The 24,306-nt window shown below is 47.1% G+C and overlaps 1 protein-coding gene across 4 annotated transcripts in view; it reads left to right on the forward strand.

Moving 5' to 3' along the window:
- Nucleotides 1-24,306, forward strand: part of LOC143775039 (DNA-directed DNA/RNA polymerase mu-like) — a 47,410-nt gene that overhangs the window by 17,104 nt on the left and 6,000 nt on the right. For all 4 annotated transcript variants that reach the window (XM_077262862.1, XM_077262861.1, XM_077262864.1 and 1 more), the window contains exons 9-13: nucleotides 488-608; nucleotides 678-810; nucleotides 1,051-1,153; nucleotides 9,320-9,592; nucleotides 10,439-10,522. In XM_077262862.1, coding sequence (XP_077118977.1) covers nucleotides 488-608; nucleotides 678-810; nucleotides 1,051-1,153; nucleotides 9,320-9,592; nucleotides 10,439-10,522 — 714 coding nt within the window. The remainder of the gene's footprint in view (nucleotides 1-487; nucleotides 609-677; nucleotides 811-1,050; nucleotides 1,154-9,319; nucleotides 9,593-10,438; nucleotides 10,523-24,306) is intronic.

Raw genomic sequence — 24,306 nt, forward strand, 5'->3', positions numbered from 1 at the left:
AAGTGTGGGGCACCAGGCTTTCACAAAATGTTGTTGGAGCCCCTGAACCGCCGAACACCTTGTCATACCAGCCTGGGGCCCGCGGTCATTGCCCGACTCCTGCCGCCGCCAGAAACATCCGGAAGCAGTGACCCTAGTAAGCTCCATCGCAGCTACAATTCGTATTATAAGAAGCGCCACTATTTTCCCCAAAAAAAATGTTTGGGGAAAAAGTGCATCTTATAATCCGAAAAAATGCGGTATTTAGAAAATTGGTAATGCGTTCAATATTTAAGATCCTCCATTTTTCTGATCGGTGCTGGTCCCAGCAGTCGGACCCCCACTGATCAATAAGTTATCACCTATACAGAGGATAGGTGATCAGTTATTTTCACCAGACAATCCTTTAAGTGCATTTGTAGGTAGATTTGATGTTTGCATTTTTTGTCATTTTTCCTCTCTTCTGCTTTGCATATTATATAACTTGTCTGCTCTTTTTACGGTATAGCTCCTAACAAGTGTTTTTGGTGTTGGGGTGCGCACAGCAGATCGCTGGTACAAGGACGGTGTGCGGAAACTAAGTGACGTGGAGAAACTTATCATTAAACTGACTGCAGACCAGAGAGCAGGTAGGAGCTTGGTGCTGAGTGTAGAAGAAGGATCCGTACATCTATTAACTGTTGGTACTGTTCACACAGGGCTAGAACATTACACAGACCTAAAGCAGCCGGTGACCCGCCAGGAGGCTGAACGCGTGGAGCACTTCATAAAAGACGCTCTGCACAGATTTGTTCCAGACCTAAAAATTACAATGACTGGTGGATTTCGCAGGTAGAGGAGAATTTATTGCCAAAGGGGTAAAGGTTTTGTCGAAACTTTTCCGAGCATGGGCAGTGATTCCCTGCAGCTTAGCTACAGCGTGTAATAGGTATCAGAAATGGCCTGAAATACATTCTTTCCCCTATGCTTTACACTGCTGCCCTGCACATAGGTTGACTATTTTAACACTGTGCTGGCATCCACTCGGCTGTGCCCACATTATTCCTTCTTGTTTGTCCTGGCATCTAACAGGGGGAAGCAGCAAGGACACGATGTGGATTTCCTCATAACACACCCTGACAAAGAATCGCTCAGCGGACTGCTGGAAAAAGCTATAGAATGGATGGATAGCCAGGTAGGCAAGTAAAAAAAATACCGCCGGATTGTATAGTGATGTGTGTATATCGATCGCTCAACCTCTGTGGAAGTATGGAAAATCCAGGAAGGAAAGATATGTTCATGATATGCAAATGATGGGAAAATGGAAACAAAGTTTTCAAAATGTGCAGAAATCCCCGCTCTTACAGCCTTGGCTGCTATCAGTGAGGTTATTAATGGTTGAAGAAGGTTCTGCCACACTGAATGCACTTGGGCAAATCAACAAGATCCTCTGCTGGCAGCTGCTTTTGCAGTTGATGACCAATAGCCAGATGAGCTCGCTGTAGGCCATGGTAGCACGTTTAGGCGATGGAGGTTGCTCGCAGTAGCATAAGCAACATGCGACCAGGCATAACGGAGATCCTTTGTACCAGGTCCAACTTCTAAGGCCACTGCAGAGAGCTGATCTCGCTCATTTCTCCACCCACGGCCACTACGTTGAAGATGTAGTGCTGTTTGTGATAATTTGTTGTATTCATATAATAAATGAAAAGCTTAAAAAGAAGCCATTATCAGAAAATTAGGTTTTTATGTTGCATGGTTTTTTTTTTTTTTTTGCAAAGTTTATTTTTCCCATATCACAATCTTTATTAAAAATAATCAAGTCTCTTCATCAGGCGTAGTTTAATAAATCATCTCAAGAGTCACATATTAACCACTTCACTACCTTTGTCGCGCCCATATGCTTCCGACCTGCTGTTCCATTGTGTAACTAGGGTATAGATCCCCCATTCTGCCGATTGGTGCACACCCATTTTCCTACCGGTTACCTTTATGAAAATGAAAAATTTGGAGCTAAAGCAATATTTGTGCCTGAAAATTTTAATTAAAAAAAAAAAAAAAAAATTTTCATGGCTCAACACTAGTGATGAGTGAGTGTACTTGTTGCTCGGGTTTTCCCCAGCACGCTCGGGTGGTCTCCGAGTATTTGTGACTGCTCGGAGATTTAGTCTGCTGCTGAATGATTTACAGCTACTAGCCAGCCTGAGTACATGTGGGGATTCCCTAGCAACCAGGCAACCCCCACATGTACTCAGCCTGGCTATTAGCTGTAAATCATTCAGCTGCAGCGATGAAAACTAAATCTCCCAGCAGTCACAAATACTCGGAGACCATCCGAGCGTGCTGGGGAAAACCCGAGCAACGAGTACACTCGCTCATCACTACTCAACACTATAAAATTCTGCGGCACACCTGTGGGTTCAAGATGCTCACCACACCTCTAGATAAGTTCCTTGGGGAGGGGGGGGTCTAGTTTCCAAAATGGTGTCACTTGAGGGGGGTTTCCACTGTGTAGGCACATCAGGAGCTCTCCAAACGTGACATGACGTCCTCTATCTCTTCCAGACAATTTTGCGTTCCAAAAGTTGAATGGTGAACCTTCCCTTCTGAGCCTTGCCTTGCGCCCAAACAGTAGTTTTCCACCACACATAAGGTATTGGTGTACTAAAGAAACTGCACAACAAATTGTACTGTCCATTTTCTCCTGTTATCCTTTCAAAAATGTAAAATTTGGGGCTAAAGCAATTTTTTTGGGGGGGAAAAAGTTGAATTTTCATTCTCCTTCCACAGTGCTTTATTTCTAGTGAAGCCCCTAAAGAGTTTATAAACTTCTTGAATCTGGTTTTGAGGGGTGCAGGTTTTAGAATGGTGTCCCTTTTGGGTATTTTCTGTCATATAGACCCCTCAAAGTCACTTCAAATGTCATGTGATCCCTAAAAAAAAAAAAAATGGTTTTGTAAATTTTGTTGGTAACATGATAAATTGCTGATCAACTTTTAACCCTTGTAACTTCCTAACAAAAAAAAATTGTTTAAAAAATGATGCAGATGTAAAGTAGACATGGGAAATGTTATTTATTATTATTATTTATTTATATAGCACCATTAATTCCGTGGTGCTGTACATGAGAAGGGGTTACATGCAGAGTTATAGATATCGTTTACAGTAAACAAATTTACAATGACAGACTGGTACAGAGGGGAGAGGACCCTGTCCTTGCAGACTTACATTCTTCGGGATAATGGGGAAGATACAGAAGGTCGGGGTGCAGCAGCTCGGGTGGTTGGTGGGGTGGCAGCTTTGGTGGTGGTGAGGCGGCAGCTTGGGTGGTTGGTGGGGCGGCAGCTCTGGTGGTGGTGAGGCGGCAGCTCGGGCGGTTGGTGAGGCGGCAGCTCGGGTGGTTGGTGAGGCGGCAGCTCGAGTGGTTGGTGGGGCGGCAGCTCTGGTGGTGGTGAGGCGGCAGCTCTGGTGGTGGTGAGGCGGCAGCTTGGGCGGTTGGTGAGGCGGCAGCTCTGGTGGTGGTGAGGTGGCAGCTCGGGCGGGTGGTGAAGCTGCAGCTCGGGTGGTTGGTGAGGCGGCAGCTCTGGTGGTGGTGAGGCGGCAGCTCGGGCGGGTGGTGAGGCTGCAGCTCGGGTGGTTGGTGAGGCAGCAGCTCGGGTGGTTGGTGAGGCGGCAGCTCGGGTGGTTGGTGAGGCGGCAGCTCCGGTGGTGGTGAGGCGACAGAATGGTTATTGCAGGCATTAGGCTTTCCTGAAGAGATGGGTGTTCAGGTTCCGTCTGAAGGATCCGAGGGTGGTGGATAATCGGATGTGTTTAACTATTTTGTGTTTATTACTATCTGGTTTAAGGGCATAAAAATTAAAAGTTTGAAAATTGCTAAATTTTCTACATTTTGTTCAAATTTTTGACATTTTCATAAGCGCAGGTCATATCAACCTAAATTTACCGCTAACGTGAGGCACAATGTGTCGCAAAAACAAAATCTCTGAATCGCTGGGATAGGTTGAAACGTTCGAGTTGCTACCTCATAAAATGACACTGGTTAGGCTTGAAAAAAATTAGCCTGGTCGGTAAGGGGAAAACAGGCTTGGGGTGTAGGGGTTAAATATGACTATTCACATTTTGTTATACTATGCCTGATGAAGAGACCTGAGTAGTCTCCAAAGCTGCTATGTTACCATTTTTTCAGTTAGCCATTGAAAGATATTAACCACAGAGAACTCTCAAATGTTAATATATTTTTTTTAATCTTCTGTCTAATATGGTACAAATATATAGTATTCCTGTATTTAAAAATTAGAAATTTTTGAATTTATATTCTGGACGCTGGGTCTTTTTAGACTCAAACATCCTGTTTTTTTTCCAGGAAATGCGCACCTACATTTGCTGCAATGAACAGATGTTGACGCTATAGTTTGCATTGAAGCATCTAATGAGCGTGTGCAAAAATTCTACTTAATCATGATTAAGGGTGCGTAGCCACCTGAAACGCGTCAATGTCGCATATCATGTAGCTGTCAATGCTGATGTTGTTTTACCCTCTGCTGAGCACTTTTTGGTGAACAAAGAAGTTTGTTCACAAGTTCGTTGACCTGGATTTCTCATGTTTTTATTGCTCCACGCTTTGACACAGCGTTTCCCATGCTCCAAACACCTTAGGATGTCTACTACGGTGAGCTGGACTTTTTTCTTTACTTCAGTTGTAAGCCATGCCTGCCTTACTCCACATCTTAAGCTTACAGACGGGGATTTTCAAATGTATTCTCTAAAGCACACAACCTCTCCAAATCCACCGGGGGATTAGCGAGGAGTGTGTACAGACCTGCTTATACAAAGTAGTTGTCAGGAAGCCATTGTGTTCTGTAAACCTACAAGTAGCTTGGAATAAAAGGCTTTGTTCACATTAGTCAGAGGCCTCCCCAGGTTTTGCATGCATGGTTGGCGCAGGAACTTGTCCTAACCAGTTGGCAATTCATGCAGAACAGCATGGACCTATATCTGGAGGGCGTGATCGGATGCATGTATCAATCACGTGAAATAAAAATCATCGTAAAGAATAATCTGTATTTATTTCTCACGACTTCATAATATTTTATAAAGTCATCTCAGCCCTAATGCAAAGTGGCTGTGATGCATGAAGCATCACTGGAAAGATTTTGAAAAAAAAATTCTTAAAAGGGGCCAGTTTTATAGGGTTTTTGTGTCGTGAGGAAAAATCCTTTAAGTGGCGACTGTGTATGTATGACTATAAGGGGGAAAGAGGATGTGAAGAATATTGGAGATTTAATTTCATGTCAATCTTTGTATCCCATGTGGCAGGGGATTATTAAAACCCCTTTGCATGGGCAGCTGTAACAAGACACCTAGCTCAGCAGGGGGGTCAAGCCTCAAAAGTCTGTGAGTGACAGATCTCATACCTTGAGCCAGCCAAACTCTGAATAAAATGCCTTCTTGCAAAATAGATCTCATGTGGTTGAAATGCTTTGTTAGCTATGATTTCATAAGGAGAATATGGACTTATCGTACGCTCTGGTCCCTCACCGATTACATTTTCGAGATCTCTGGACTGGACCAAATGCCTTCCATGGTCTCAGTCCTTTCTAGCACCACAGGGAGGGGGAGATATGTAGGATGGCTAGTAGAAACCAGATAGCAAAGATGTGTTTAGTCTCAACCCGTAGCAGGGTTCCGGCTGGATCTGGAGGCACTAAAACTAGGACCGTCCTTTAAGGAGTTGGGACTCCTCTTAAGTTTTGGAGTTTTTAGCTGCTAGGGGCAAGGTGAGGGGATTTAGGTTCAGCCCAGAGGGCATGAGGCGAGTGACCCAAAGGGTAATGTAAAGCTATGTGGTCTCTCTCCGGCTATGCTTGCAGTTCACTTCAGAAGTGGGGGCCTTCTCGAGTAACCTGCTGTGAAGGACCTAGGAGCCAGCTGGCAGTCCATGCCCCTGCGGCCCAGTCCTCAAATGGTCGAGCGTCAACCCAGTAATTGAGATGATCCATCTGCTTATATCTTTTGTCTTACCACTATTGTATTTGCATAAATAACATTGTATATGTATAATCATATATAGTGTAAAACCTTGGGCTGCTCTTTTATCTTGATCCACGAATCCACACACCTGTTTCTCGCCATAATTTCCATGCTACCGGGGCTGGTTTCTGGCCCGATATAATCTCGTTAATGGACCGGGCCTATATCTAGCAAGGAACTGGTGGCAGTCGTACTGGGCTGCACATGGGCTGTTTCACTGGTGCTAGTGAGAGGGGCCTCTTAGCCTCTCAGGGTTGTGCAAGTGTGGTGCCACGTCAGTGACTGTGTGGGCCACATCCTCTCACTCCCCGTGCCTCCCTGGGCCTTTGAAAAAAGGAAAAAAAACGATACTGTGGTCCAATATTATAAATAATTACGGTACTCTATTTATTAGTTGTACAATTACAAATAAGGTGTAGGGGAGCAAAAAGAGAGGTTAACACACATCTAAAAAAAAACTACTGCAAAAAAAAAAACTAGGGCACACGACCATGGGTATGACTGCATATGACCAAGTATATATCGTCCTTTGCTAAGGCAAATCATATGTAATGCATATAAATATATCTCTCATGATAGGAAACAGTACATATTCTGTACAGGAAACGATGCATCCCAAAGCCCAGTCAGCACATTGTACAACTATGATTAGCCACCGTGGCCTTGTGCAGAGAGGCATTTAATGTAAGGGGTCATACCTAAACAGAGAAGCAGTAACAGTCCCGAGGAGGTGCGCACCCGCCCTAACGCACGTCAGGGGCCCGTGTGAACAGAGGACCTCTGTGTAAGGGCTCCTTCACATGTCCTGATATTTTTTCCGGTACTGGAAAAACCAGTGCCAGAGATATCAGTGTCCGTGTGGCAACCGTGTGCTGCGTCAGTATCATATGTACTGGCGCCTAGGAATCGGCTACTGTTCGTCTTGTTCCCCAGCGACAGGTGCTGAAGACAGTTCACATCATTGTCCGCTGCTCTTGCAATGATCAGCGCTAGCAGGGGACAATGTTGAAAGTTGTATTGAACTGATAACAGCGAGTGCAGGCAGTGGCTCATGGGAGTATCCATCAGCCACCACCTCACTATAAATAACTAATTTAAAAAAATGATGTGGGGTTACCCTGTATTTTTGATAACCAGCCAGGCAAAACTGATAGGTGCGGGCTGCAACCCACAGCTGTCAGCATTAGTAAGGCTGGTTATCAAGAATATAAGGTTCCTCTCACCACATTTTTTAATTATTTAAATAAATAAATAATGGCTTAAAAAAAAAAATTGTGTAGTCCCCTCCATTTGACAACCAGCCAAGCCTAAGCAGACAGCTGGGAGCTGGTATTCTCAGGCTGGTAAGGGGCCCATGGATATTGGCTTCCCGCAGCCTAAAAATAGCAGCCCGCAGCCACCCCAGAAAAGGCCATTTATTAGATTTGCCAATTCTTGCACTTTGCCTGGCTTTTCCCACGTGCCCTGTGGCAGTGGCAAGTGGTGTTCATATTTGTGAGGTTGATGTCACCTTTGTATTGTCAAGTGACATCAAGCCCACAGATTACTAATGGAGAGTTGTCTAGAAGACACCTATCCTTTACTAATCCTATAGTTATTTTGTAAATAAACACACAGCCAGTATAAAGTTCTTAACTTGAAATAAAAAAAACACACTTTTCCTTTTTTTTATTTAAAAATATCAAACGATTATACTCTCCTAACGCCCATTACAATGAAGCCCTCATTTCCTGTAATCAAACAAAAATAAAAAACAACCATATTCCTCACCTGTTCATTTTTCTGTCCCACGCTGTAATCCAGGTCTGGGTTTAAATAGTTTTCAACATAGACGGTGCCAAGATGCGACCGTCCAGGCTGAGACCCAATGAGGAATGAGATGCTGCGAGCTTAGCGTTGGTGACCAGCGGTGATCTCATCGAGGTTACTGCAGGTCTTTGAGGCTGCATTCCCAGCTGGGCCACCGAACTGCGGTGACCACAGCACCGAAATTTCTCACAGTGAACTTGCCGACCTCGATGAGGTCACCGCTGGTCACTGAGCTGCTCACAGCAGCTCATTCCTCAATGGTTCTCAGCCTGGACGGTCTCATCTTGGCACTTTCCATGTTGAAAACTGTTTATACCCAGGCATGGATTACGGTGTGGGAGAGACCAACAGACAGGTGAGGGATATGTTTTTTTAATTTTTGTTTTATTACAGGAGACTAGGGCTTCAATGGAATGGGCGATAATTGAGTATAACTGTGTTTGATTGTGTTAAATAAAAAAAGGAAAAGTGTTTTGTTTTTATTTCAAATAAAGGACTTTATTCTTGCTGTATGTTTATTTACAATATAACTATAGATGGTCTTATGGACACCTCTCCATTACTAAGCCGTGGCCTTGATGTCACCGGACAAAGCAAAGGTGACATCAACCCCACAAATATGAATCCCAATTGCCACAGGGCAAGTGAGAAGAGCCAAGCAAAGTGCTAGAATTGGTGCATCTAATAGACGTGCCTTTTCTAGGGCGGCTGCAGGCTGCTATTTTTAAGGTATTGAGGGGCCAATATCCATTGCCCCTTATCAGCCCTCAGCTGTCTGCCTTAGCTTGGCTGGTTGTCAAAAATGGGGGGACCCTACTGTGTTTTTTTATTATAATTATTTAAATAAAAAAATACTGCATAGACACTCCTCTATTCTGGATAACCAACCTTGCTGAAGCTGACTGCTGAGGCTTGCAGCCCACAGCTGTCAGTTTTGCCTGGCTGGTTATCAAAAATATAGGGGAACCCCACGTCATTTTATTTATCTATAGCGTAGGCGGCAGCTTATGAATGCTCCCATCAGCCGCTTCCTGATCTCCCTGTTATCACTTGAATACAACTATCAACATTGTCCCCTGCTCGTGCTGATCGCTGCATGAGCAGGGGACAATGATGTGAGCGGTCTTTCGCACCCAGCGCCGGGGAACAGCACAAACAGTACCGCTGATTCCCAGGCGCCGGTACGTTTCACACGGATGTCCTCCATCAGCCTTCACGTGTGTGGCATATTTTGTGGCCCGTGCTGCTGTTAAATGGTCTGTGGATAGACACTGACATGTGCACAGACCCATTCACTTAAATGTGGCTACATGTGTGAGCATCTCCGATACGTTTGAAAACTGTCACCACACGTACTGGCAACAATGACGTGTGAAAGAGGCCCAAAACTGTACAAAGCTGACCTTACATGATCCATCTGACGTGATAGTGACGTCAAGCGAGGTGTGGGTTCATCACAGATGGGATAAGCTGCTGCCTCTTACTTTACGTGTGATTTTTCTGCTGTTTCTCATTACAGGGCTTGTTGTTGTACCACCATACAAAGGTGCGCTCTCACATGCACGCTCCTAGGCGCAGCACACACATGGATGGCCATGAAACCTGTTATGCAATATTTGCCCTTCCAAACTGTGACCAAGTGAGGTTTGAATGTGAAGCCGAAGTTTCCGATGCGGCACATAGTGATCTATCTTCCTCTGGAGCTCGTACATGGAGGGCTGTCAGGGTGGATTTAGTAGTTACTCCATATGATGAATATCCATTTGCCCTCCTGGGCTGGACAGGATCTAAGGTCAGTGACGCTCTATAGCCTATAATGGAATCCGGTATTGTAAGAGTAATGTTGGGAAGATTGTGTGTCTGGGAGATTAGTGTTATGTATCCCTACATGTAGAGGCCTCTAATTCATCTGCCGCCACGTGGTGACCATTTTCATTCATTAGGAAACATCTGTTAACTTGTTCTGTATCGGGACATTTTCACACAAGGTGCTGCGAGTATTGTAGACTGGTCACCATTGAGATCTCTTAGAGCACTGTCCAGAGATGAGAACACTCAGGTATTTTAATCACACTTATGTGTGCTAATTGTTGTGCAGTGAGATCAGGCTTATACATCATCTACAGGAGTAGCCTGTTCTAAGCTATGGTGGGGGTGTGTTCTTCTCTCCCATGTGTGTTGCTGCCTGGTTGTGATTGGTCAATGTCATATAGGGGAAGAAGTACACACCCTCAGTGAAAACTCTCTGATAACTTTTGTTAAATCCAAGAAGCCTTTAACGTATTAGGTGCCAATAGTTTGATTGCTAGTATCACCACAACAAAGAGGCAAAATAAAAAAAAATAAAAAGTTTATTCCACTCTGCAGCCGCTATTACATTGTGTGTCCAGTTCAAAGTGAAAAGTTCTGTTTAATAGAATAGAAATAGCCAAGGGAAATATAGTGTTACTGATGTTTAGGGACTAGATCTGGGATTACACCTTAGACATGCCAACTTGTATGTAAGCTAATGCTCTTTTTTTTTTTTTCCCTTCTAATTTTGTAAACCTTGCATTGCCACATATACACAGACTATCACTTACTCTGTTGCTCTGTACACTAGTCCACAATGTAAATTCGTACATAAATTCTCTTGCAGCATTTTGAAAGAGAACTGCGTCGCTTTTCTTGGCATGAGAAAAATCTGTCTTTAAACAGTCATGGACTTTATGATACAGAGAAGGTAAGAAACTACCAGACTTCAGAACATAACACCCATCCAGTATCTCGTGAAGATGTACACTATGCATTTCTGGGGTGCAGTGGAGCCACGTGTATATTTCTAAAAATGGGATTTGATGTACGACTTGCAGTACTAAACAACTGCCTATCTGCTACAGTTATATGAAAAAGTTTGGGCACCCCTATTAATCTTAAGCTTAATGTTTTATAAAAATTGTTTTTTTTTGCAACAGCTATTTCAGTTTCATATATCTAAACTGTTGGACACCGTAATGTTTCTGCCTTGAAATGAGGTTTATTGTACTAACAGAAAATGTGCAATCTGCATTCAAACAAAATTTGACAGGTGCATAAGTATGGGCACCTCACCAGAAAAGTGACATTAATATTTAGTAGATCCTCCTTTTGCAAAAATAACAGCCTCTAGTCGCTTCCTGTAGCTTTTAATGAGTTCCTGGATTAAGGTATTTTTGACCATTCCTCTTTACAAAACAATTCCAGTTCAGTTAAGTTTGATGGTCCCCGAGCATGGACAGCCCTCTTCAAATGATCCCACAGATGTTCAATGATATTCAGGTCTGGGGACTGGGATGGCCATTCCAGAACAGTGTAATTGTTCCTCTGCTTGAATGCCTGAGTAGATTTGGAGCGGTGTTTTGGATCATTGTCTTGCTGAAAGATCCATCCCCTGCGTAACTTCAACTTTGTCACTGATTCATGAACATTATTGTCAAGAATCTGCTGATACTGAGAGGAATCCATGCGTCCCTCAACTTTAACAAGATTCCCGGTGCCGGCATTGGCCACACAGCCCCAAAGCATGATGGAACCTCCACCAAATTTTACTGTGGGTAGCAAGTGTTTTTCTTGGAATGTTGAGTTTTTTGGCCGCCATGCATAACGCCTTTTTGTATGGCCTAACAACTCAATCTTGGTTTCATCAGTCCACAGGACCTTCTTCCAAAAAGAAATTGGCTTCTCCAAATGTGCTTTTGCATACCTCAGCCGACTCTGTTTGTGGCGTGCTTGCAGAAATGGCTTCTTTCGCATCACTCTCCCATACAGCTTCTCCTTGTGCAAAGTGCGTTGTATAGTTGACCGATGCACAGTGACACCATCTGCAGCAAGTTGATGCTGCAGCTCTCTGGAGGTGGTCTGAGGATTGTCCTTGACTGATCTCACCATTCTTCTTCTCTGCCTTTCTGATGTTTTTCTTGGCCTGCCACTTCTGGCCTTAACAAGAACTGTACCTGTGTTCTTCCATTTCCTTACTATGTTCCTCACAGTGGAAATTGACAGGTTAAATCTCTGAGACAGCTTTTTGTATCCTTCCCCTGAACAACTATGTTGAATAATCTTTGTTACTCTGTCGCCTCATTGGGGGACACAGGACCGTGGGTGTTATGCTGCTGTCCACTAGGAGGCGACACTATGCATAATCTGAAAAAGATTAACTGTGTCTCCTCCTGTGCAGTATACACCCCTGGACGGCATCAGCCTTCTCCAGTTTTTGCTTAGTGTCGCAAAGGAGGCACACCTAAAGATTTTTACTCCGTTTCCCGTTTTCCGACGGGATTACAGATGAAGAAAAGAGGGTCTCCTGTGAGACCCCCGGCATGGCTCCTTCCTCGGCCCCCTATTATGGGGTGCCCAGTTGAAGTTGAGATGGCTATTCCCCATGCTGCTCCTTCCCCAGCCCCTCGGGTGTTGGTTCGAAGTCGAGACCCCCCTCCTTCCCCAATTCCTTTTGGTTTCTGGGTTGAGGTCGAGGCGAGGATAAAGGCCCCTGAAGGTGTGACAACAGCACCCTCCCTATCCCCCTCTGGGGGTATTAGGTTGAGACACCTCAGGTAGGGCCTGTACAGGCAGCATCCTACAGCTCCCAGCAATGGGCCAGCATACTGCGCCTGCATCCAGGGACCCCAGCCCAGCTGCGGGCTCCTGTTGGGGCCGGGGGGAGTGCAGGCAGGCATGGCACATACAGACACAGGGCTCCCTGCGTCCCTGTCTCTGCGGCAGCACCAGCTCTATACTGCCTCAGGGGGACCCCTCACCGGGCTCCCCCTTCCGCTTATAGCCCCACCGCCATCCTGCCTTCAAATCCGGAGGGGTCCGGTTCAGATCCGACCCCCTCCCGGACTTTCGCACCGGCCTGGAGCCCTTCTGGGCCTCAGGCATCTAATTTAGGCCCTGGCTTCGGCCTAGCTGAAGCAGCAGCCTCCTCTCCGCCCCCCGGCCCGCCCCCCGGATGACAAATATGACACTCTTCAGTGTCATACAAGGGGCGGATCGAGACAGAAAGGGCGGGTTTTTTATAGCCTTGCTGCCTTTTTCCAGCTCTCCGCCCCCTTCTCCTCCTCTCTCCTCTGTCTCTGCAGCCATTTTCGGCTGCAGATTAACCCTGCATCTCCCGGTCTGCAGGACCAGGACCAGGCAGCCAGTCTCCGGGGGGCACAGGACTGTGGATCTTCGGCGCTGGACCTCGGGGCACACTGGTGGGGTAAGATCACAGCTGGGTTATTTTTACTCAGCTGTGAATCCATATTACCTATAAGACTCCCCTGTAGGTTCTCTACCCCTGTAAGGTCCATCTGCTGGCAGCACCTCTGCACTTTGTGCACTATGCAGGGCTCAAGGTCCAAGAGAACCAGGCAGATCTGCTATTATGCATTCTGCACAGCCTGCGGGACCGCTCTCCCCAGTAGTAGCACGTACCCGCATGGTCAGAACTGTATACAAACTACTGTGTCACAGCCTCAAGAAGCCCCTGCCAATGCCTCGGTGTCTAATGCCACGCCGGAATGGGCTACTCAGTTATCGCAATCTATGACGCAGTCTATAGATAACCTAACTTCCACATTGCTTCAGGCTCTGCAGGGTCATGCCCCGGCTATGACCGTTACCCAATAACGGGAGAGCTTGTCTCAGGAACAAGATGACCCTGGCACATCCACGTCTAGGTCAGGACGCAAGCGGATCCATAGATCAAGTCCATCTGCGTCATCCCATAGCACACGGTCATCCCCCTCTAGGGAGAGACACCGTAGCTCCAGGTCATCTAGACCGTCCCATTCCAGGGACAGACAATGCAGATCTCCGCAATCCCCAACCAGAGAAGGCCTCCTCCCTCAGCAGGGGATGCCTCAGTGATACACAGGATTCGGAAGGCATCTGACTCGGACAGAGAAACGGAGGGGTCCCTGATCTCAATCCCTCCTAGCAATACAGCACTAGTTGAGGACATATCGTCCATCCATCGGGTGCTGGACATTTCTGATCCGCCACCAGAGGTCCCAGAACATAAGATTTCCTTTGAAGGACCTCTGAAGCCACCTAAGGTTTTCTCTAACCACCCAGAGTTTAAGGCGATCCTTAAAAAAACAGCTCTACAGCCTGAGAAAAAATTCGCTAATCGCAAATATCTGGGGGCGAGGTACCCCTTCCCACAGAAGGACACCAAGGAATGGACAGATCCACCTGAAGTGGATTAAAAGTCTCCAGGCTAGCAGCACAGACCCTCCTTTCACTGCCAGATAGCTCAACCCTCAGGGACGCAGCAGACCGGCAGGTAGAACGCATGGCTCGTTCAATTTTCGAGGCAGCAGGGGCATCCATGGCTCCCGCGTTCGCCTCAGCTTGGGCTGCCAAGGTCATCCTGACCTGGGCAAAGAATTTACAAGCCTTCCAAGCATCCGCTCCTGAACTGTCGGACCAAGGGGTTCAAATTGCAGTTGTAGCAGATTACATGCTCCATGCAGCTCTGGTTTCAGCAAGGGGAGTCGCGGGGATAGCATCAAACGCCATCACGATTCGGCGTATCCTCTGGCTGCGGGAATGGAAAGCGGACGCAGCCTCAAAGGAGTCCCTCACGCACCTCCCCTACCTCAGTGGGAGTCTTTTCGGTGAACAGTTGGACACTATGATATCCAACGCCACAGGGGGTAAGAGTACTTCTCTTCCCCAACTGAAACCTAAACGCACTTACAAGAAGCGTAACCAAACTCGATTCCGATCCTTTCGGAATTCCTCCGGCTGGTCCGTCTCACGTCCGGTACAAAATCGTAACCGTTCCCCACGCAGGGACAACTCATGATCGACGCAAAGGTCGGACAAGACCTGGCAGTCAAAAGCAGGCCAGTGTAAGCCCAGAGGAGGAAAATCCAGACTTCTCCTCCTCATGACTCACGGACTCCGGAAAACACCACACCAGTAGGCGGCCGACTTTTGCAAAAAACCGCCAGCCAAGGCGCGAGCCTACCACCAAGCGGTCTCCTCGCTTTGTTAATCAGGAGTCATAGTACCGGTACCCACGACCGACCGCTTCCGAGGGTTCTACTCCAATCTGTTCGTAGTTCCCAAGAAAGAAGGCAGCGTACGGCCCATACTAGACCTAAAACAGCTCAACAAAATATATACGGGTCCGTCACTTCCGCATGGAGTCCCTTCGGTTCATCTTGCGTCCATGGAGAAGGGAGAATATCTCGCCTCCATAGACATACGTGCATATACCCATTGCACCTGCCCATCAGAGGTTTCTCAGGTTCGCAATAGGCCAGGACCACTACCAATTCGTGGCTCCCCTTTGGACTCACCACGGCTCCCAGAGTCTTCACCAAGGTCATGGCAGCAACCATGGACGTCCTGCATTCTAGAGGCATAGTAGTCGTTCCATACCTGGACGACCTACTCATCTAGGCTCCCACCTTCAAGGAATGCGAGCTCAGCGTCTCAATCACAACCGATACTCTCAGTCGCATGGGCTGGTTAATCAACCTACAAAGTCATCACCAACCCCGAGTCAGTCCCTGACTTTCCTGGGAATGTTATCCAACACTTCCAGGGGTCTAGTGCTCCTTCCCAAGGATAAGGCACTGGCCCTCCGACTAGCAGATGAAGAAAGAGGGTCTCTTGTGAGACTCTCGGCATGGCTCCTTCTTCGACCCCCTATTATGGGGTGCCCAGTTGAAGTTGAGATGGCTATTCCCCATGCTGCTCCTTCCCCAGTCCCTCGGGTGCTGGTTCGAAGTCGAGATAACCCCCCCCGTTCCCCATTTCCCTTTGGTTTCTGGGTTGAGGTCGAGGCGAGGATAAAGGCCCCTGAAGGTGACAACAGCACCCTCCCTATCCCCCTCTGGGGGTATTAGGTTGAGACACCTCAGGTAGGGCCTCTACAGGCAGCATCCTACAGCTCCCAGCAATGGGCTAGCACACTGCGCCTGCATCCAGGGACCCCAGCCCAGCTGCGGGCTCCTGTTGGGCAAGTGGTCTTCAGCGGAAGCGTCCATGCCCATCAACATCCTGGAAATTCGTGCCATCCTTCTGGCATTGAGGGCTTTCCATCACTTACTGGCAGTCTCTCACATCAGGATACAGTCGGACAATGCGGCTGTGGCATATGTGACTCATCAAGGGGGGACCCGCAGTACCCAAGCGATGCGGGAAGTGCCACATATCCTCCGCTGGGCGGAGGACACAGGGTCGGTTCTTTCGGCGGTCCACGCTCCAGGTGTGGACAACTGGGAAGCAGACTTCCTCAGCCGACAAGGAATAGACTCGGGAGAGTGGTCTCTCCATCCCGAAATTTTTCAACAGATCTGTCTCCGCTGGGGGACCCCGGATGTGGACCTAATGGCATCTCATTTCAATGCCAAGGTCTCCAACTTCATTGCCAGAACACACGATCTGCGGTCGCTCGGAGCAGACGCTCTGGTTCAGGACTGGACCCAGTTCCAGCTTCTGTATATTTTTCCACCTGTCCCCCTGATATCCAGAGTGGTGAGGAAGATCAAACAAGAGGGAGTTCCAACCATCCTCATTGCACCGGACTGGCCCAGACGTACATGGTACGCCGACATCGTACAACTCACAGCAGACGCTTCCTGGCGTCTCCCCGACCGCCACGATCTTCTATCACAAGGGCCGTTCTACCACCAGAACTCAGGGGCTCTCAATTTGACGGCGTGGCCCTTGAGACCTGGGTTCTAACCCAGGCAGGGCTCTCGGCAGATGTCATTGGAACCATGATCAGAGCACGGAAACCAGCCTCTGCCAAGATTTATTACCGTACCTGGAAAGTTTTCTTTACCTGGTGCGAATCTCGTGGCCAGATCCCACTCCCTTATTCCCTACCCAAAGTTCTTGGTTTTCTCCAAGCGGGTCTGGAGGCCAGGCTGTCATTGGGCTCGCTTAAGAGCCAGGTGTCAGCCCTCTCAGTGCTTTTCCAAAAGCGCATTGCTACCAAGCCGCAAGTAAGGACTTTCCTTCAGGGGGTTTCCCGATTGGTTCCCCCCTACAGACGACCACTAGAAACGTGGGACCTTAACCTGGTCCTGACAGCATTGCAGGAACCACCCTTCGAACCCCTTAAGGAGGTCCCGCTCCGCCTTTCTCTCCCAGAAGGTGGTTTTTCCTGGTGGCAATCACCTCACTACGCAGGGTGTCTGAACTGACAGCACTCTCCTGCAGATGGCCTTTCAAGGTAGTTCTTCGTACGGTCCCATCCTTCCTTCCGAGGGTTGGTCCGACTTCCACCTCAATGAGGAAATTTCTCTACCATCCCTTTGTCCGGTTCCGGTTCATAGAGTGGAGAAGACTCTGCATACGCTTGACCTTGTCAGGCCTTTGCATATATACGTGTCTAGGACTGCGTCCTTCCGGAGGTCTGATTCTCCTTTCCTCCTTCCGGAAGGCGGCCACAAGGGTAGGCCAGCTTCCAAAGCTACTCTTGCCAGGTGGATCAAATCCACCATACAAGAGGCGTACCGCCTTAAGAATCCTCCTCTTCCAGCCGGTGTTACGGCACACTCTACACGGGCGGTAGGGGCCTCCTGGGCCATTCGGCACCAGGTTTCGGCACAACAAGTGTGTAAGGCGGCCACTTGGACTAGCTTACACACATTTACTAAACACTACAGGGTTCATACCCAGTCCTCAGCGGACGCGAGCCTGGGTAGACGTGTCCGGCAGGCGGCGGTGCCCTAAGTGTACGGGCCTGTCTGCACAATATTCGTCCATTACTTCCCACCCAGGGACTGCTTTAGGACGTCCCACGGTCCTGTGTCCCCCAATGAGGCGACAGAGTAAAGGAGATTTTTGTGTACTCACCGTAAAATCTCTTTCTCTTAGCCTCTAATTGGGGGACACAGCTCCCACCCTGTTGCCCTTTCCGGGCTGTTGTAACTGTTGAGTTCTCATATTGTTTCTTGAGCTTGTACATAGTTGCCTTCTTACAGGCATAATTATGTTATTCATGTTACGTTCCTCCTACTGCTTTGGCACAAAACTGGAGAAGGCTGATGCCGTCCAGGGGTGTATACTGCACAGGAGGAGCCACAGTTAATCTTTTTCAGATTATGCATAGTGTCGCCTCCTAGTGGACAGCAGCATAACACCCACGGTCCTGTGTCCCCCAATTAGAGGCTAAGAGAAAGATTTTACGGTGAGTACACAAAAATCTCCTTTTTCAGATCATTTGACAGTTGTTTTGAGGAGCCCATGATGCCACTCTTCAGAGGAGATTCAAACAGGAGAACAACTTGCAAGTGGCCACTTTAAGTAGCTTTTCTCATGATTGCATACACCTGGCTATGAAGTTCAAAGCTCAATGAGGTTACAAAACCCAAAAAAAGTGCTTTAGTAAGTCAGTAAAAAGTAGGTAGGAGTATTTAAAACAAGAAAATGATAAGGGTGCCCATACTTATGCACCTGTCAAATTTTGTTTGAATGCAGATTGCACATTTTCTGTTAGTACAATAAACCTCATTTCAAGGCAGAAACATTACTGTGTCCAACAGTTATTAGATATATGAAACTGAAATAGCTGTTGCAAAAAAAACAATTTTTATGACATTAAGCTTAAGATTAATAGGGGTGCCCAAACTTTTTCATATAACTGTATATACAAGCTACTCAGCGGCCATTTAATACTTTGTTTAGACAGGCCGATCGCATTTCTCACGAGTACAGAGTGTTCTGTAAGGACCAGTAACAGATCGTTCTGTGCACATTGCCATTGTTCTCGACAGCACTGCTTGCACTGAACGATGTGCTGTAAACAATGATGATTTTTAAGCAAACTTCAAAATATTTCAACCCGACGAATGAACATTTTGCTTGTCCGTTGGGTGATTGGAAGCCTGTTTTATGGTGGCCGATTATTGGGAAGACAGCGTGCCTAAGATCATGGTGCAGTGCAAATGCACTTCCAGGCCATTTTCACATTTGCCTTAGGGAATTCCATTCTTTCTTTCTAATTTTTATTTTATTTAAAAACTATGATCTTATGGCCAACTGTAGTAGTATACTGAAGTACATGGTGAAATAGATGTCTTTTCTAGAAGCCCCAGCTTAAGGAAGGACCAACATGGCAGCAATGTGGGCATGTCGAGCCCGTCGCGGGTGTAAACTAATGGGAGTTTGAGCCCATGCACCGGCCATCATGCTATTTAAAGGGAACCTGTCACCCCGTTTTTTCAATATGAGCTAAAAATAGCTTTAAATAGGGCCTGAGCTGTGCTTTATAACTGTGTCTTGAGGCTATGTGCACACGTAGGTCGGGTCCTCTGCGGGTTCTCCCGCTGTGGATTTGATAAATCTGCAGAGCAAAACCGCTGCGGTTATCCCTGCAGATTTATCGCGGTTTGTTTTGCGGTTTCCGCTGCGGGATTACTCCTATACTATTGATGCTGCATATGCAGCAATATGCAGCATCAATAGTAATGTTAAAAATAATTAAAAAATGGTTATATACTCACCCTCTGACGTCCCGATCTCCTCGGCGCTGCACGCGGCGGTCCGGTTCCAAAGATGCTGTGCGAGAAGGACTTTCGTGACGTCACGGTCATGTGACCGCGACGTCATCGCAGGCCCTGCTCGTACAGCAACCCTGAGACCGGACGGCCGTGTGCAGCGCTGAGAGGTGCGTATATCATTATTTTTTATTTTAATTCTTTTTTTTTTTTTTACACAAATATGGTTCCCAGGGCCTGGAGGAGAGTCTCCTCTCCTCCACCCCGGGTACCATCTGCACATGATCCGCTTACTTCCCGCATCGTGGGCATAGCCCCATGCGGGAAGTAAGCGGATCAATGCATTCCTATGTGTGCAGAATCGCCGCGATTCTGCACAAAAGAAGTGACATGCTGCGGAATGTAAACCGCTGCGTTTCTGCGTGGTTTTTCCCGCAGCATGTGCACAGCGGATTGCGGTTTCCATAGGTTTACATGTAACTGTAAATGCAATGGAAACTGCTGCGGACCCGCAGCATCAAAATCGCTGCGGTTCCGCGGTAAAAACCGCAACGTGTGCACATAGCCTTATTTTCCCGATTCCCCACCTTTGCTGCCAAAATACCTTAGTAAAGTCGCCGTTTTCGCCTGTCAATCACGGCGGTCTGGTCAAATGGGCATTGTGAATTCGCTGTTTTCTCTTCGCCACGACAGCACCCACTTGAGAGAGGGGATCCGCCCCTAGGAACAGGAAACCCTATGGAGAGATAAAAGGGGCGGTCCCCCTCGCTCCCACAGTTGGTTTCCTGTTCCTACGGGAGACCCTTGGAGAAGAGGATGCCCAGCCTGGATGCCGCTTGCGCAGTTTACCTTTATGGGACGGCAAGGGCTCCAGAAGCTGGAAGCAGCGTCGGGGGTCCTATGGCAGCTTCCCCCCTCTGCTGGCAGGTACTGTGAGGCCAGGTCCGGGGAGTCACCTGGCTCATGGAGATCCACCCAGCAGACCTGCAAGGACCAAATCGCTGGGGTAAGGAGATCCTGCGGCGCCATCCCTCATGGTGCGCAGGCAGCGTGGGTCCGGTATACTATCCCCCGGAAGCAGATCGCAACTTCCGGGGTGAAACAGGAGGAGGACGGCGCCTGCGCTGATGCTGGTGGGAGCGCAGGCGCATACTGAATAGCCGCGACCCGGATGTAGCGGTCACTTCCGGGTGCGGCAGGAAGAAGATGGCGGCCCCCATTAGAAAAGGACGCCGGCACTGATCCTCCGGCGTCCATCATGGCATCTCCACAGGACCCGGCGATGGCTTCATCCGAAGTCACCGCTATTGCGCCTAGTAGCCGAACAAGCAGCAGTCGCAGATCATCTTCTTCCAAAAGCGCCAGAGACAAGAAATCAGGCCGGTCGGTTCCATCTGTGCCTCCGTCTCCTCCTCATCAGCCGGTATTGTAACAACAACCTCACTGGGTGAGTGTGTGTGTGTACCCTCTTAGGCTGATTACACTCCCCCTCTTTGTCTATATTCCTTAGGCAAAAAGAACGGGGAAAACCAAACACATACAATGTGCTTTATGCTCTCAGCCGCTCCCCGACAATTATTTAAAGAAGTTGTGCCAGTCTTGCATCGAATCCACCTTACGTGAGGAGTCTTCAGTAAGGTCGGAAGATATAAGGAGTATGATTAGGGAAGAATTACAGGCCTTCCGAAACTCGGAAAAAATTCCCGAGGGTAGAAAAAAATATAATTCCCCCAGGTCTGAGCAGTCCTCTGGGACTGAAGATAAAGATTCGGATGGTTCCCAAAGGATCATTTCCTCAGATGATGAGCGGGATACATGCTTTCCCACAGACAGTATCGATAATTTAGTAAGATCAGTTTGTAACACCATGGGTATTGAAGACACAAAAATCCCTAAAACACCACAGGACGTGATGTTTGCAGGCCTGTCAGAGAGGAAAAAACCTTCTTTCCCTGTAATTCCAGCAATTAAAAATGTAGTAAAAAAGGAGTGGGAAAGCCAGGGACAAAAAGGATTGCCGTCTTCGTCAAAAAGACGCTATCCCTTTAATGACGAAGATTTCTCTATATGGTTAAAAGCCCCGAAGGTAGATGCAGCAGTGGCTTCCACTTCTAAAAAATCTTTGCTACCCGTAGAAGATTCCAGCTCCTTGCAAGACCCGCTGGACCGGAAAGCGGATACCCTCTTAAAAAGAGCATGGGAATCCTGTACTGGAGCCTTCAGGCCGGCTATATCAGCCACATGCACTGCCAGGTCCATGTTGGTCTGGTTAAATGATTTAGAAGAAGGATTAAAGAGCGGCCTTTCCCGAGATAGACTGATCTCTTCCATACCGTTAATTAGAGGAGCTACAGCCTTTTTGGCGGATTCCTCAGCTGATTCCATACGGCTAGCTGCCAAATCGGCAGGTCTGACTAACGCGGCTCGTCGAGCCTTATGGCTAAAGGGGTGGAAAGGAGATCCCCAAACGAAGTCTAAATTGTGTGGTCTTCCATGCCAGGGTGAGTACCTATTTGGTACTAAGTTAGACGAAATACTAACTAAAGCGGGTGAGAGGAAGAAGGGGTTCCCCAATAATACTTATCTTCCATCCTACAGGAGAGCGTTCCGTAAACCCACGTTTAATAGAAGAAAGGACTATAAAAACCAAGACCGCTGGGTTAATAAAGACTTTAAGCAGAAAGGAGCGTTTTTCGGAAAACGTCCATTCAAACCTGAGGATAAAACCCGTTAGGACAGATCTACCCGTTGGCGGTAGGTTGTCTTTTTTCACTTCACAATGGCTGACAATGACTTCCAATCCATGGGCAACTAGCCTTATATCTACGGGTCTTAAATTAAGATTTGCCCGAGTCCCTCCGGACTCATTCTTATTGACTTCCTTAAAGTCTCATTCACAACAAGAGGCCTTGGAACAGGAAATAATAAATCTCCTGTCCAAAGGGGTACTAGTGGAAGTCCCTTCTCATCAAAAAGGAAGGGGTTTTTATTCCCCTCTATTTTTGATTCCAAAACCAGACGGATCATTTAGAACAATAATTAACCTGAAAAGACTAAACGTCTTCTTAGAAAACCAAACCTTTAAAATGGAGTCTATACGATCAACTATAAAGCTCCTGTTTCCCCATTGCTTTATGGCAGTACTTGACCTTAAAGATGCGTATTACCATCTACCAATCTTCATTGAACATCAGCAATATCTACGGGTGGCAGTTATAATGGAAGGTCAGATAAGGCATTATCAATATACAGCAATGCCCTTTGGACTGTCGATAGCTCCGAGAGTCTTCACAAAATTAATGTCAGAAGTAATGTCATATTTGAGATTAAAAGACACTCTTGTAATACCATATTTAGATGACCTTCTTATAGTGGGCAACTCTCTTTCCCAATGCCATCAACGAGTACTTGATACAATTTCGTCCCTACAGGAATTGGGGTGGTTAGTAAACTGGGAGAAATCCAGGTTGTCCCCCACAACTCGACAAACATTCCTAGGGCTTATTCTAGATTCTACAAATCAAAGGTGCTTTCTTCCCGACTCTAAACAATTAGCAATTATAAACAAGGTACAATCGGTGATTAATAAACCCCTAATTTCCCTAAGAGAAGGGATGTCCCTTCTTGGTTCCTTTACATCATGTATCCCAGCTGTCCCATGGGCCCAATTCCATAGTAGAAAATTACAATATAAAATTCTACAGGAAGAAGAGAGGTTACAAGGCCAATTGGATAGTCGGTTATCTTTACCATCTGACGTGGTAGATTCTCTTACCTGGTGGTTAGACCAGAGTCATTTTACCAGTGGGGTTCCCTGGGTGGTTAAACCTTCAAAAACACTCTTTACCGATGCCAGTCCTAGTGGTTGGGGAGCACACTTAGGAGATCAAATAGTTCAAGGTCTGTGGTCTCCTAGAGAATCGAATGATTCCTCTAATCAAAAAGAACTGAAGGCTATCTATCATGCCATATGTAAATTTCTTCCGCAGTTACACGGAACGCATACAAGAATCTTTTCAGACAACATGACAGCGGTGGCATACATAAACCACCAAGGGGGAACAAGATCAGAAGCTCTCATGTGTATAGCCGGCGACATTCTACCCATAGCAGAGGAGCACCTCCTATCCTTATCAGCACTGCATGTAAGAGGAGTCGACAATCCAAAAGCGGATTTCCTCAGCCGCCACACTCTCCGCCAAGGAGAGTGGGTTCTCAGCCGTCGTATCTTTTTAATGATAATCAAAAAATGGGGTACTCCCGAGAGACCTTTTTGCGACGAGACACAACAGACAAGTCAAAAGGTTCGCTCATTGTTCCGATCCGACAATCCAGATATCTTCGATGCTCTGCAAGTCCCATGGACATTCCAGAAAGCATATGCCTTTCCCCCACTAATACTTCTTCCAACGGTGATCAGGAAGATAAGGGAGGACAGAGCTCATGTGATCTTAATAGCTCCATTTTGGCCCAAGAGGCCATGGTTCTCCTGGCTGAGAATTATGTCAATTTCAGACCCGTGGATCCTTCCGGAGGATCAGGATCTGCTCTCCCAAGGCCCCTTCAACCACCCTCAGGTGAAGGGTCTGCGGTTGACTGCCTGGCATTTGAGAGGCGGCTGCTAAAAATGAGAGGATTTTCTAACAAAGTAATTGACACTCTGCTACTAAGTAGGAAAAAATCTACCACATCCATTTATGTGAGAGTGTGGAAAAAATTCTTAAACCTCTACCCAACAGCACTATCAAACGAGATTCAGATCCCTATGGTCCTAGAATTTCTTCAAAAAGGGCGCGATTTAGGTCTGGCAGTCAGTACCTTTAAAAGTACACATTTCTGCGCTTGGTGCTTTATATGGTCACGATATTGCAGGTGACAGGTGGGTAGCCAGGTTTATCGCAGCTTGCCAAAGGTCAGAGACAGTCCAAATTCCCCATGTACCACCTTGGGATGTTAATTTAGTCCTTGAAGCTCTAACAGACCACCCCTTTGAGCCACTACATTCAGCTCACATAAAACATGTTTCCATCAAGACAGC

The sequence above is a fragment of the Ranitomeya variabilis genome, chromosome 5 (genome assembly GCF_051348905.1).
Source record: "Ranitomeya variabilis isolate aRanVar5 chromosome 5, aRanVar5.hap1, whole genome shotgun sequence".
Lineage (NCBI taxonomy): Eukaryota > Metazoa > Chordata > Amphibia > Anura > Dendrobatidae > Ranitomeya > Ranitomeya variabilis.